General features: G+C 35.8%; 1 protein-coding gene across 1 annotated transcript in view; it reads right to left on the bottom strand.

Annotated features, from left to right (window-relative positions):
- Positions 1–2,477: 2,477 nt before the first annotated feature.
- The window catches only part of ASAH2 (N-acylsphingosine amidohydrolase 2), a 97,525-nt gene continuing 87,832 nt past the window's right edge, over positions 2,478–12,170 (bottom strand). Inside the window, exons 18-21 of the mRNA XM_037804987.1 lie at positions 10,264–10,410; positions 7,783–7,842; positions 4,648–4,736; positions 2,478–2,704 (exon numbers count right to left, since the gene is read on the bottom strand). Of these exons, the coding sequence (XP_037660915.1) occupies positions 2,515–2,704; positions 4,648–4,736; positions 7,783–7,842; positions 10,264–10,410 (486 nt within the window). The 3' untranslated portion in view covers positions 2,478–2,514. The remainder of the gene's footprint in view (positions 2,705–4,647; positions 4,737–7,782; positions 7,843–10,263; positions 10,411–12,170) is intronic.

Below are 12,170 nucleotides of genomic sequence, written 5' to 3'. Positions count from 1 at the left end.
CAGATCTTCAGAGGATGCAGGTGATTTATGAATCAGCGGTACCCTTATGTTTAGATGGTTATTTGCAGAGGTCATTTACATTACTATCCAACTTAATTTACATGGAAGCCACCACATTTTGTTCCATCTCTTTGGGAGAAAAAAAGTGTTCAAGTGTCCTTATTACCTCTCAGAAAATACTTTCCAAGTGTAATTCTTAACTTATTAATTATTCTATTGAGTATTAATGGATTTACACAATATTCATCAAAAGATATAGACCTGGAATAGTAATCATTTGGTGTTTCTTGAAGAAGACAGAGCATCCTTAAACCATAGTAGACAGGGTACAACAAAAAAAGACACAAACACTTTGACATGAAAAACAAAATATTCTACAAAATAGTTCTCCCAGCAACCCAACCCTTTATTTTTGACATTCTCCATGAATTTTCAAGAGTGCTGTCCACACGGTTTGGCTCCATAAATATAGATTGGATCCGTATATTTATATTGAGAGATCAGATCAGTCACTTTGTGTTGTCCTTTCATACTCAGGTGAATAATTATGGCATCTGTAATGCAGGTATCTGGTTTTATTTTTATATACAAAATGCAGAAATAGAACTGCGTAGGTTGGAAGAGAAGGCAGCCAGCTTGAGAATGTTTCTGTGGGTTATCTGGGACTGAAAAAACTGATAGAGGTCTCTGTACATAAAGATCACAGGCAGACATGATGGAAATCACAGGCAAACTGAGGAAAGTTCCTCAATGGGAGGAATGGAGGCAGGAACAATAATTCAGATACTCTTCTGAGTAATGATAGAGACTTTTTAAAACCATGCCATAGGTTCTAATATAATTTATTTGTTTAGGGTCAATTAGTTTCACAATCATCTGCTCTTTTAGGCCCCTGAACTTTTACACTAAATACTGTGGTGTCACTAGGAAACATTATCACTACTCTTTGAAATCATGATAAGGTAACTCTTCAGTAGCTAAGTTCCATAGAAGCAGCCTCTGGAGTGCTGACTCATCAAAAAGTGTTTCAAGTTCAATCTAATGTGATAAAGCATGGTTCCATGATTAACACATGTTGAAGTTTATTTCTGAAATTAAGATTGAGTTTTCTTTAATGGTAGAGCTTTTGCACATATACTAAAGTATGACTTGGGTTCTGGACATTTACTTTGCAGTCTTGGAGATTCTAGTTAACTTAGGTAATTTTATATGCAATTAGTACTTTCAGGAAATCAATGTCTTGGATTGTCATATTTCACCCTTTGAGATGTGAGACACGATTCACAATGTATAAAAATTAACTTTCAAAGGATTATTTGCCAAATTGTCTGGAGCCCCACCCCTATCCCCCAACTTGGAGTTTCTAACACAGATGATACACAAAATGTGACTCAGAGATTACTGATTTTTAAATGCCCCCCCGCAAACATGTATATCAAATTGAATATTTTCTCCTTCGAAATAGTCACCTTTTGATGCTTATACGTTCATCCCAAATATGACCAGATTGATTGTCAAGGTCCAGGCAGTAGTACAAAGCAGAGCATGTGAATAAGAGATTAAGTCTTAATAAATATTCTTGATTGAATGGACCCCTGAAGGAATGAGTGAGTAATTAAAGAACAGGTGAATAGATTCAGAGCCACCCCACTGAGGACTACCTTCCCAGCTAGTAACACTTTTGTTTTAATATCTACACTACATAGCTTTGCGTTGAGGTGGGGTGGGGGGAGCGAATATGATTAATGTAAATAGTCCAGAATAAGAGACAATCAATTGGGGTAAGGTCACTTAGAGAAACACAGGCATAATCAAAATATTATAAGTCTGAATTTTTTGTAAGTAGGCTCTGAAGGCAATTTCAGAAATGATTGAGCATCAATAACAAGAAAACTGGACTAGGCATATTAATCCAGGGTGACTGTCTTGGAAGGCTATGCTCATTTGAATGTAAATAAACTGGCATGTTAATTTTCTGTTTCTCTCATTGAGTTCATACATTTATGGTTAAAGTTTACCTAAGACTTTGAAATGTGATTGGGGGGAAGGTTCTGTGTTCTTAGGCTAATCTTAAATCTGCAAAACCTCTATTTTCTTATCTGTAAAGTGAAACTAGATGATTTCTACAAACTTTTCAGTGATAACTTTCAATAATTCTATAAATAAATAGGTGAAACATTCACATGTCTTCATCTACTCTTACTAGCATTTCAGAGGTTTCATTTTGAAGGGAACTGTCCCTTTAAACAGCCACAATAGCCCCAAGGGAAATCATGCTTTAGACTCTAAGTACCTGACCCAGAGTACAGGAGTATAGCTGTTGGAGCAAGATAAATGGGAAACAGACATCTCATACAGACATGCACACATGTACACACCTGTCCCATTAGTTGTAATCTGTTCAAAAACAGGGATGATTATAGAAGTCAATCTGGTGGTTTACATTCATGTCATGTTAAATCAGTCATATAAATTATACAGAGTAAAGCTGCTCTTTAAATGATTTGCCAACTTCTAAGTAGCTGCAATTGTAAAAGGGGAGGAGGTGCCCTCAAATGAAAGTATGACTGCAGGCTTGAACAAATCCTGCTTCCGATTGTGTCCAAAGTATCTTATTCTGTAGATTCCAGGCTGGGCAGTGGCTGGAATATGCCATTCTATCGTTGCATTGCTCTGACCCACTGATCCCTTGTGCCAATAAAATCTGTTGGTGGAAACAAACAAAACAAATCCCAAGTTTACTCTTACATATGTGTGATTAAATAGTCATTCTTTCAATGAATAGTCATAGAGTACCTACTATGAACAAGGCACTGGTTTAGATACTGGGGTATAGCAATGAACAAAACAGACATAAATCCCTTCTTACTCAAAGAGCAACTTTAAAGAAGGCTGTTTGTAGAAATATCTTTATTTGTTCACCCTTTCTAAGTACCTAAACTGTATCCATCCCAGGAAGGCTTACCTGATACTCAGAACACAGGATGCCACCTGCTTTAGAACAGAAATAGCATCCTTTTAGCCCTATAGTAACTGCCTCAACTGACACTTCTTTTCACATCTAGATTCATTTTTCAAAAATATATTTAATGAGTGAATGTGCCAGACTCTATTCTAGAGGTATTGAGGATATAGTAGTGAACAAGATAGACATGGTTGAAAGTTTCATGAAGCACATGTTCTGTTGGGGTGGGAGTGAGAAGAAAGGTAATAAACAAGTAAACTGATAAATTATTTTAAAAAGTGGTAAATGCAATGAAAAAAAATAAGACAGACGTCTCTCTAAAGAGGGGATTTGAACTGAGGTTTGAATAGTACAAAAGAGCCCACCCCAACCTGGATGAAGAACATTCTAAGAAGGAAACAGATGCAAAGTGACTGAAGCAGTAACAAACTTGGTGTGGCCAAGAAGAAGAAAGCAGGATTAGGACTTAATGAACTGTAGAGGAGTGGTCAAGACGAAAGAAACAGATAGACCAGATCAGATCACAGCAAGGAGCTCAGATACTCCTCTTGTTACTGTGGGACACCATGAGCTGCCTGACTGATGTCCTTGGCTAGGAAGACAGTAAACTCTTTGAGCACAGAGGGTGTGTCCAATATGCTAAGTTTCTCAGTGATAGGCCCCGTGCCTTCAATAAATATTTGATGATATTGCTGCTGATGAACAAGGCAGATGTCTACATATAACATCCTCAAGGTTGATGGCTATTCTGGTTTTTAGCTTTTGGAAAACAAATCATTTATTTTTATTATCTGTATAACCCATTTTTTATAATAAATATGTATTACTTGTTAAAAAACCACCTATACCATAGAGTCCTAAACATCAGAGAAAAAAGTAAGCCCATATTTATATATGGCTATTAAATAGGCCACAGCATGGACAAATTCCTATTTTTGATTTACCACATGAACTAAACCAACATACAAATGATCATTTAGCTTGATGCAATCTGAATTAGGCACAAATTACCAAAATTTTTACCCACTGTCCCATGGAATGAATTTCATAGACTTGGGAACAAAAATATTTTCTTATTTCAGAAACATTGTCAAATTTTCTAAATATCTATTCAGCTCAGGAAAGTAGTAAAAAAAGGCACTGAGATATGTCTCTCTTAGGAAACTCAATGAGCATATTCTCTCCCTGCTTGAGTCAGTAAGAGCTAAACACTCAAGCCCCTTGTGTTTCAGGAACTCAAATGAGTAATTGCCGGACACATACAAACATGGAACACATGTCAGGTGTACGATCACTTATTTTCCCAGCAGAAATGTCAGGCTCAACAAAGCCATCTCAACACCCTCACTGAGCACCCCTTTCAACCAATCTGCAAGAAGGCTAGCCAGATTTTAGGGATCATGTCTGTGGTCATGGAGAAAAGAAGTAACAGGTGTCTATGAGAGTGAATGTCATAACCTCATTAACACCTAATCTTACAGAAGCACCAGGCACATTGTTTGGTGGAAAAGCAAAATCAAAAGGAAGTCTAATAAATCAACCAAATATGGCTAGAAGATTCTTTGTGAATTTAATATCATTAATACCATGTATTGAGTCAGCCTTCCCATTTGTCTTCCCCTGCATTACTACCCAACAGTTTTCAAGACTTGAAAGACAAAATATTCAATAGACATGCTCACCGAGTTTCCCAGGAGGCATCATTATGCACTATCTGCCATGCAGCTGAAGTGTTTTCATATTTCTCCACAGTGAGGAAGGTGTCATGGGTCTGAAATACAATTAATATAATTGATCAGGCACTGCAGTCACAAGAAGGAAGCTGTCTGTAAATACTCTACTTGTTGACCAAATTCTCACTTACTGATAGCTTGTTTAGAATTGCATCAAACTTGCACCAGTTCTTAGGTATTCCTCTTAAAATTCCATGAAATGTCTTCAGAATATTAATTTGTCCAGACTACTAAAAACCATGAGATGTTTTAGAAATTTGAATGGAGCATAATTTTCAAGCTGATAGAAAATTGTGGAAATTAGGGCAGGTAAGAGACTGAGAATTGAACTGAAGATTTTTAAAATGACTCTTCATGACACCTTTATTGGTCTATTTCCCAAGACTCTTGCTAGTCACATCAAGATTTAGAAGAAGAAATGGGAGAGTTTCCTCACCCTTCCAACTCCAGGTAAATGAAGTACATAATTAGTTACATACCTCCCCCAAGTGAAAGAAGAATTGAGAAAGATGAATAAATCATCCTTGTCCCGGGGTGTTCAAGGCAGTCCCTATATTTTGCTCCTAGAGTTCACATCATAAGAGGATTTTATTTCCCCATTGAAAAAATGCCGTAATAGAGCAATTTGTTCTAGGCCTAGATTTCAGCCTCAAATAAAGTCAGATTTGAATATTATGAATAAAAAGTTACAAAGGCCATAAATCTCCTATCTCCCTCAAAATCTTTTTTATATTAAGCTATTATTTTTTCCTGCAATTTTATTTAGATCTAGTCACATATCATACAAGCAGCAAAAGTGTATAATCAATTGTTCACAGCATCATCATATAGTTGTACATTCATCATCATAATCAGTTTTTGAACATTTTCATTGCTCCAAAAAAAAATAATAAAAATAGGAATAAAAAGAAAAGTAAAAAAGGATACCCAAAACATCCCATCCTCCCATCCCCCCATCATTCATTTACCTTTTTGTCCCCATTTTTCTACTCATCTGTCTCATACACTGGATAAAGGGAGTGTGAGCCACAAGGTTTTTACAATCATATGGTCACACCTGGACCCTCAAAATCATTCAGACTGTGCGCCCCTCAAAGGGTCCTCTCTACCTCTCTACCTCCTCTGCACTGTGGCCTCTGTCATTCACAGATTCACCCTTATTCACCACCACCTGTCATTTACAGATGCTCAAATAAAGCTTTGTTGAGTAGATCACTTATTTAAAGCTGGGCCACAGGGTCATTTAAAAGTCTTCTGTATTTATTCAACTGATGGATTATATTCAATAGGGAAGTTTTTATAACAATAGTGACTTGTAAAGAAAGCTTTGTTTCTGCCCTTTGAGGGCAGAGTGACATTGGGGAGACCTTATGGAATAGGAGATAGGGCGGAACCTAATGAATACTGGAGTAGAGACAGGAGTACAGCTCAAGGCAGCTGTGGCTCTGCTCTCCCCATCTCCCTACCTTAATCTCTTCCAGATGCATAGTTAGTTAATCAAGTTACTTTACCTCTCTAGGCCTCAGTTTACACATCTGTAAAATAGGGGTAATAAAACCTAACTCATTTGATAGTAGTGAAGATTATATTAGATTCATGTGATACTTTCCATAAAGCACTCAGCCTAGAATCTATAGATGGTAAGCATTTGATAAATGGTGATGACAACAATGAAGCGATAATTACTGCTAATAAAGGGTACTAGAAATTGTTTTATGCCAAGTTTCAGAGCATTCTTAGAAATTAATTGTATTCTCAGTAAAGTGCTTTAACCTTTTTTGCCCTCCTGCTTTTCCATATCAATAATGACCATAGTATTTTTCCAACCCAAGTATATCACATGATAACCAAACCAGCAGTTTTGATATAACACTTTGATATCTTCAGAAAAAATAATGTTATAGACATTCAAATAGCATCTTGAATAACTTGACTTCCTAGAGAAATTATTTGAAACAGGTACACATTGACTATCCAAGAAACAGAACATTTTCCCCCAATGTCATATTTGACGTCATATTGCCACGGCTGCTATTACAGCAATAATGACATTTTAATGAACAGAAATTGGAAGAGAGGTACTTTTGATTATTAATGACTGTGGGGCCTGGGAAGAATGACTTATGGATAGAGTGAATGCATCCTCAGCCACAGTAAAAAATCTGACCTTGAAATCACTTTCATATGCCCACTCACTTTTTCCTCTATATAATTCCTCATTATTTGAATTTTTACAAGTAGAATATGTTCACATATTGCCTGTTTGTAGTTACAAGAACATTCTAAGAAGATACAGATGAGTAAAATTACTTCCTTTTATTAGTAGACATTAATACATATATGCTCCTCATGTATACTATATATAAATATAACTGCATACATACATATATGGCAAAAACAAAAGTCTGAAATACGTAACAAAACATTAGCAGTGATTACCCTGGAGAGCAGCTTTGTGGAGAGAGGGGTATATTCACATTCTACTTGATGCCCTTGTATATTGTTTGTTTTGACAACGGATATGTCTTTCTTGTGTCATTTTCTAAGACTAACTAATTAAATGCTCTAATAGTGCCAATAGTAAATAGGGAAGTAGCCAAGGTGGGTGAAAGTAAAGCACAAGGGCCAGGGCTTCGAGCCAGCGGTGTCCCCCCGGGATCTGTGGTCAGTCCAGCCAGCAGAGGTAGGACCAGAGGCCACAGTGCAGAGGAGGTAGAGAGGACCAAGAGACACACTCCACTCACTTGGACCTTTGATTATTCTACCAAAAGTAATAGTTTCATATTTGAATACATAAATGAGACTGTTCAAATTAATACTTTCTGAAGAAACTGCAGTTTTCTATGCATTGTGCTATATATGGTCATACATAGAGCCGGTTGAATGTTTCATGTGTGCTTTTCTTCCAGACTCAATTCTACCTTAGCTCTACACACTAAAACTCTTCCCACACCTACAAAATAAGAGGGAAAAAAAATGGTGCCACATTTTATCTTTATGTTTTTAATCACTACAGGGATATTCAAGTGAATGAAAGGCCAAAAAGCGATTTAATTTTTTTTTAAAAGAATCATTGATGCATACCTGGTTTTCTGCTGAATTCTTTGGGTTAGCACCTACAAATATAACTTCAACAACTTCTCCCTGGAAAAAGAAAACTAATTTTATGAAGTCTAATGGAATGGTTTTATTCCTGTACTCATATATAAGATATTATTTATTACATGTTCTAGGATTCTTGATGTCTGTATGGATTCTATTCTATTTAAGCAAGTGAGTTATCTTCTAAGAAAATTAGAGAAATTAGCCTTGAAACAATACACACAAGAACTTTTGGCCAATGAATTTGCTTGTGGAAGACATATATAGGTGAAGATCTAGATCTATGGTCATATTAATGACAGTACATTAAAAGGGGTTCTTCAGTCCTTGGTATTTTCTCCCCAGCAGACCCCACCCCACCCCACCTGCACCCGCCACGCGCACACACAAACACACAGGGGATAGACTGAATCAATTAAGAGAAGTAAAAAATTTCCACGGGCAACTTATACTTATACAAGATGGAGTACCTGAACCAACTAAAATGCTGGACAAAATACATAGAAAACAATGGTTTTTAAGACAGTGGGTATCAAACAACAGTGGTCCATGAGAGGTGGAAAACAAACCAGTCAGTTCTGCAACTGCCCCAGCTTAATGCCTTTAGAGAGTTTACAGGCCATGGGTACAAGGAGGTGGAACTTGGGCAAAACCTGGAGGTCTCCATAAGTTGAGGATATGAGACTATATGGGCATCCATGGTGGTCAAAGAGACTTAAGATAACAGGATATAGGACCAGAGAGAGATAAGTACCAAAGAGAAAAGAGCTTCACAAAGAGAGGATCCCAGAAATTTGCAGAGGGGTCCCCTCAACTCTGCATGCATATGAGCAAGCTACCTGAAGCCTGGAAAAGAACCACTTGAAATAATTAGAGGGAACAATCCTCAAACTCAAACACAGATGTAAAAATATCCTGTTCCCACCAGCAGTCTAAAAAGTTTAAAAGTAAGAATCAAAAGCATAAAACTATTTCCAAGTAAATAATCACATCAAAGAACAAAGCTCAAAAACATTTATAGGAATAGAAAAACATCCAGCACCTAACAAGGTAAAATTCACAATGTCTGGCATCTAATAAAAAATAATCAGTCATACAAAGCATAGAAACAAGCAGAAAAATATTACCAGGAATAAGGAAAAACTCAATCAACAAAAACAGAATCATAAATGGCACAGAGTTAGCAAACAAGGACACTAAAAGAGTTCTTGTGACTGTAGTGATATGTTCAAGAAGCTAAAAAAATTAATGAACATGCTAATTATAGACATGGAAGATATTTAAAAAAACAATTCAAGTACCTAAAGATGAGAACTAAAATGTCTGAGAAGAAAATACACTGGATAGAATTATCAAATTAGGCATTGCAGAAGACAAGATTACTGAATCTGAAGACATAGCAATAGAAACTATACAAAATTTAAAATAAAGAGAAAATAAGACTGAAGAAAATGAACAGAGCAGCAGTGAGATGTGGGACAACTTCAAGCTGCCTAACATATGGGTAATTGGGGTTCCCAAAGGAGAGGAGAAAGAAGGAAATACACTAAAAAAATAGCTGAATAAAGAATGGCAAAATTTTCCAAATTTACTGAAAAGTTGACTTACCACCTGAAAAATCAATTAATGCGGTACACTATATTCACAGATTAAAAGACAAAAACTACATGATGACCTTAGTAGACAGAAAAGCATTTGAAAAAAATTCAACACCATTTCTCATAAGGTTTTTTTTTTTAATCTCAACAAACTAGGAATAGAAGGAAACTTTCTCAATCTGATAAAGAGCATCTATAACAACAACAACAAAAAAAAAAAAAAACTGAAGAAGACATCACACTTAATGGTGAAACACTAAATATTTTCCTCCTAAGGTCAGAAACCAGGCAAGATGTGCAGTCTCACTACTTCTATTCAACATTGTTAGAGATTCCAGCCAGTGCAATAAAGAAACAAATAAATGAAGGCATCCAGAAAAGGAATACAGAGAAGAATCAGTAAAATTGACATATAGGACATGATTCTACAAGTAGAAATTCCTAAGGAATACATTTAAAAATAAAAAAATACCTACTAGAACTAATAAATGATTTAGCAAGGTTGCAGGGCACAAGATCACTAGATCAATATAAAAATAGAAGTGGTACATATCCTGTTTCATCTCATTGTTCTTCCTATCCTTAATTTAAGAGACAACTTCTCTCAGTTGCAGTTGAACATTTCCATAATTTGGATTTTAGAAACTCAATTTTACATAATTACCACCTGAAAAATGAATATTTTCCCATTATCCCTACTATTTTTGCAGAGCCTCTGCAGAGATAAGAACAATTGTCAAAACTACCGTTGCTAACAGAAGGTCTAAATATGGCTTGATTCAAGGCAGGTGGCGACATTTAACAAGATTCCCTACCCCCAAAAACAGGCTTCTGAAGGATTCCATGGTCTCTTTTTAAGTCTTACCACACTGTATTGAGGATTCACAGGCTGCAGTACATCTCCAAAAGTTTTTCCTGTTGGGGCTTTATCCACAATATTAAAAATTAATGGGGACATCAATTGTTTGAAATATGGAGGCTCTGGACCTCTGCTCAGGTTGGCTACTGTGCCCTGGAACAGAAAGTATTTGCGTAAAGGATGCGCAGTGTCGAATCTAAGGCCCTTTCTCCGGGCCCCTCCCCTAGATATGCCTTCACCCCCACACACTCCAAAAGCTAACAATCTTTAACAAAATGTAAGGGGAACTTGCTGAAATATAAACCTAGACTTCCACAATTTAAACCTTTGTCATCAGAGGGAAGTTTTGGTCATAGGCAACACTTCATTCCCATAGGCAATATAATCCAGTGATGGAGCATAAGGCCAGGAGCAATCTCATCAAGTCTAAATTCTGAGTCTCGCATTTTTTTAATGGTGTCTAACATGAATAAACCTTCATAACATGACACTGTCATTATTCTTTTAATTTTTAAGAAGTGTTGAGCCTCTCTCACCCAGAGTCAGTACCAAGTCTGTTTCCTGAATCTTTCTCTCTGCTAATGAAGGAATATAATAAATATATTTTTAATTTAAAATTTAAAATCAGTCTACATCATGAGAATTTTATTCTATGCTTTCCACAAAATTTACCACCTTTAATAGTGTTATCAAAGTGATCATCTCAAATCTGAAATAGCCTTTCATATGGTTTTAATATGCTATAATCCCCACATTATATATTTAATTTTTACAACTATCTGAGGTAGGTATGTAGTATCATTCCCATTTCGCAAAGGAGAAAATATGCTTGGACTAATGATTTCCTCAAGTTTTAAGAGGTATAACCACTAAGTCGACTGTGAAACTAAATTTCTTAGAATGAATTGCATTTCTCATCATTAAATATCCATGGCAAGAACTATAGCCCTATGACTACAATGAAGTTAAATAGCACTTATCTCTAGGAATGGGTTATGGGTTTGTATTTTTCTGGATAGTCTGAATATTCTACAAGTGGGTATAACTTTCATCATGAAAAATACAGTTCTACTTTGAGGGAAAAAGTATCAGATTTAAAATTGAGAAGAATGTTATGATAAAATGATAATTAGGTAATTAAAATATATCCCAAATAAATACATTGTACTGAAATTTCAAAAACAATCACCAACTAATTAAAGTATATGAAATTGCCCATATTCAACTGTTGCTTGACCTACAGAAATAATTTCATTTGTTTCATTTTAGAATATCCACTTTCTTTAAAGGACTTTTTTGTCTTTACTGTGCCAGAATTGTTCCACAACCTTTACTGGGGCTGTTGGCATTATAAAAGAGTCAGCTTATGATTTTACATTCTTTAGCCTGCTTGTTGACTAATCTTTGGACATCACAATACAGCTTCATAAATAGCTATATCCAAAAGGGAAGATTTGCACAAGTGACATTCTTTTAAATAAAGTAACTTGTATAGGTGAATATATTTTAGGTATATAGAGAAAATGACATCCAAGGTTCTACTATGTTTCATCAAATCTAAGATTCCATTGATTATAACAACTATTATTATTTTTTGAACCACCAGAAACTAAAAACGTGCTACTAATTAAAATTTCAAGATTCTGCTGATTAGAAGATGCATCTCAATTTCTTAGATGTTGTAATGTGGAAAGTGAGTATCTTAGAATTGATGTTCACGTCAGCTGGCAAAATGATTGGATTAGAGAATTCTAGTTCAGCTCCCGTTATAATCAGCCTGGTCACTTATCATCCGTGAGCCTATTTGCCCATCTGCAAAATGGGAGAAACGATACTTCCTTAACTACCATGACGATTGTGAGGGTAATATGAGAAATACATAAGGAAAATAAAACTGCCACCACCAAAGGTTA

This window comes from Choloepus didactylus, chromosome 15 (assembly GCF_015220235.1).
Source record: "Choloepus didactylus isolate mChoDid1 chromosome 15, mChoDid1.pri, whole genome shotgun sequence".
NCBI classification, from domain to species: domain Eukaryota; kingdom Metazoa; phylum Chordata; class Mammalia; order Pilosa; family Megalonychidae; genus Choloepus; species Choloepus didactylus.
This window is presented reverse-complemented; position numbering and strand designations above follow the sequence as displayed.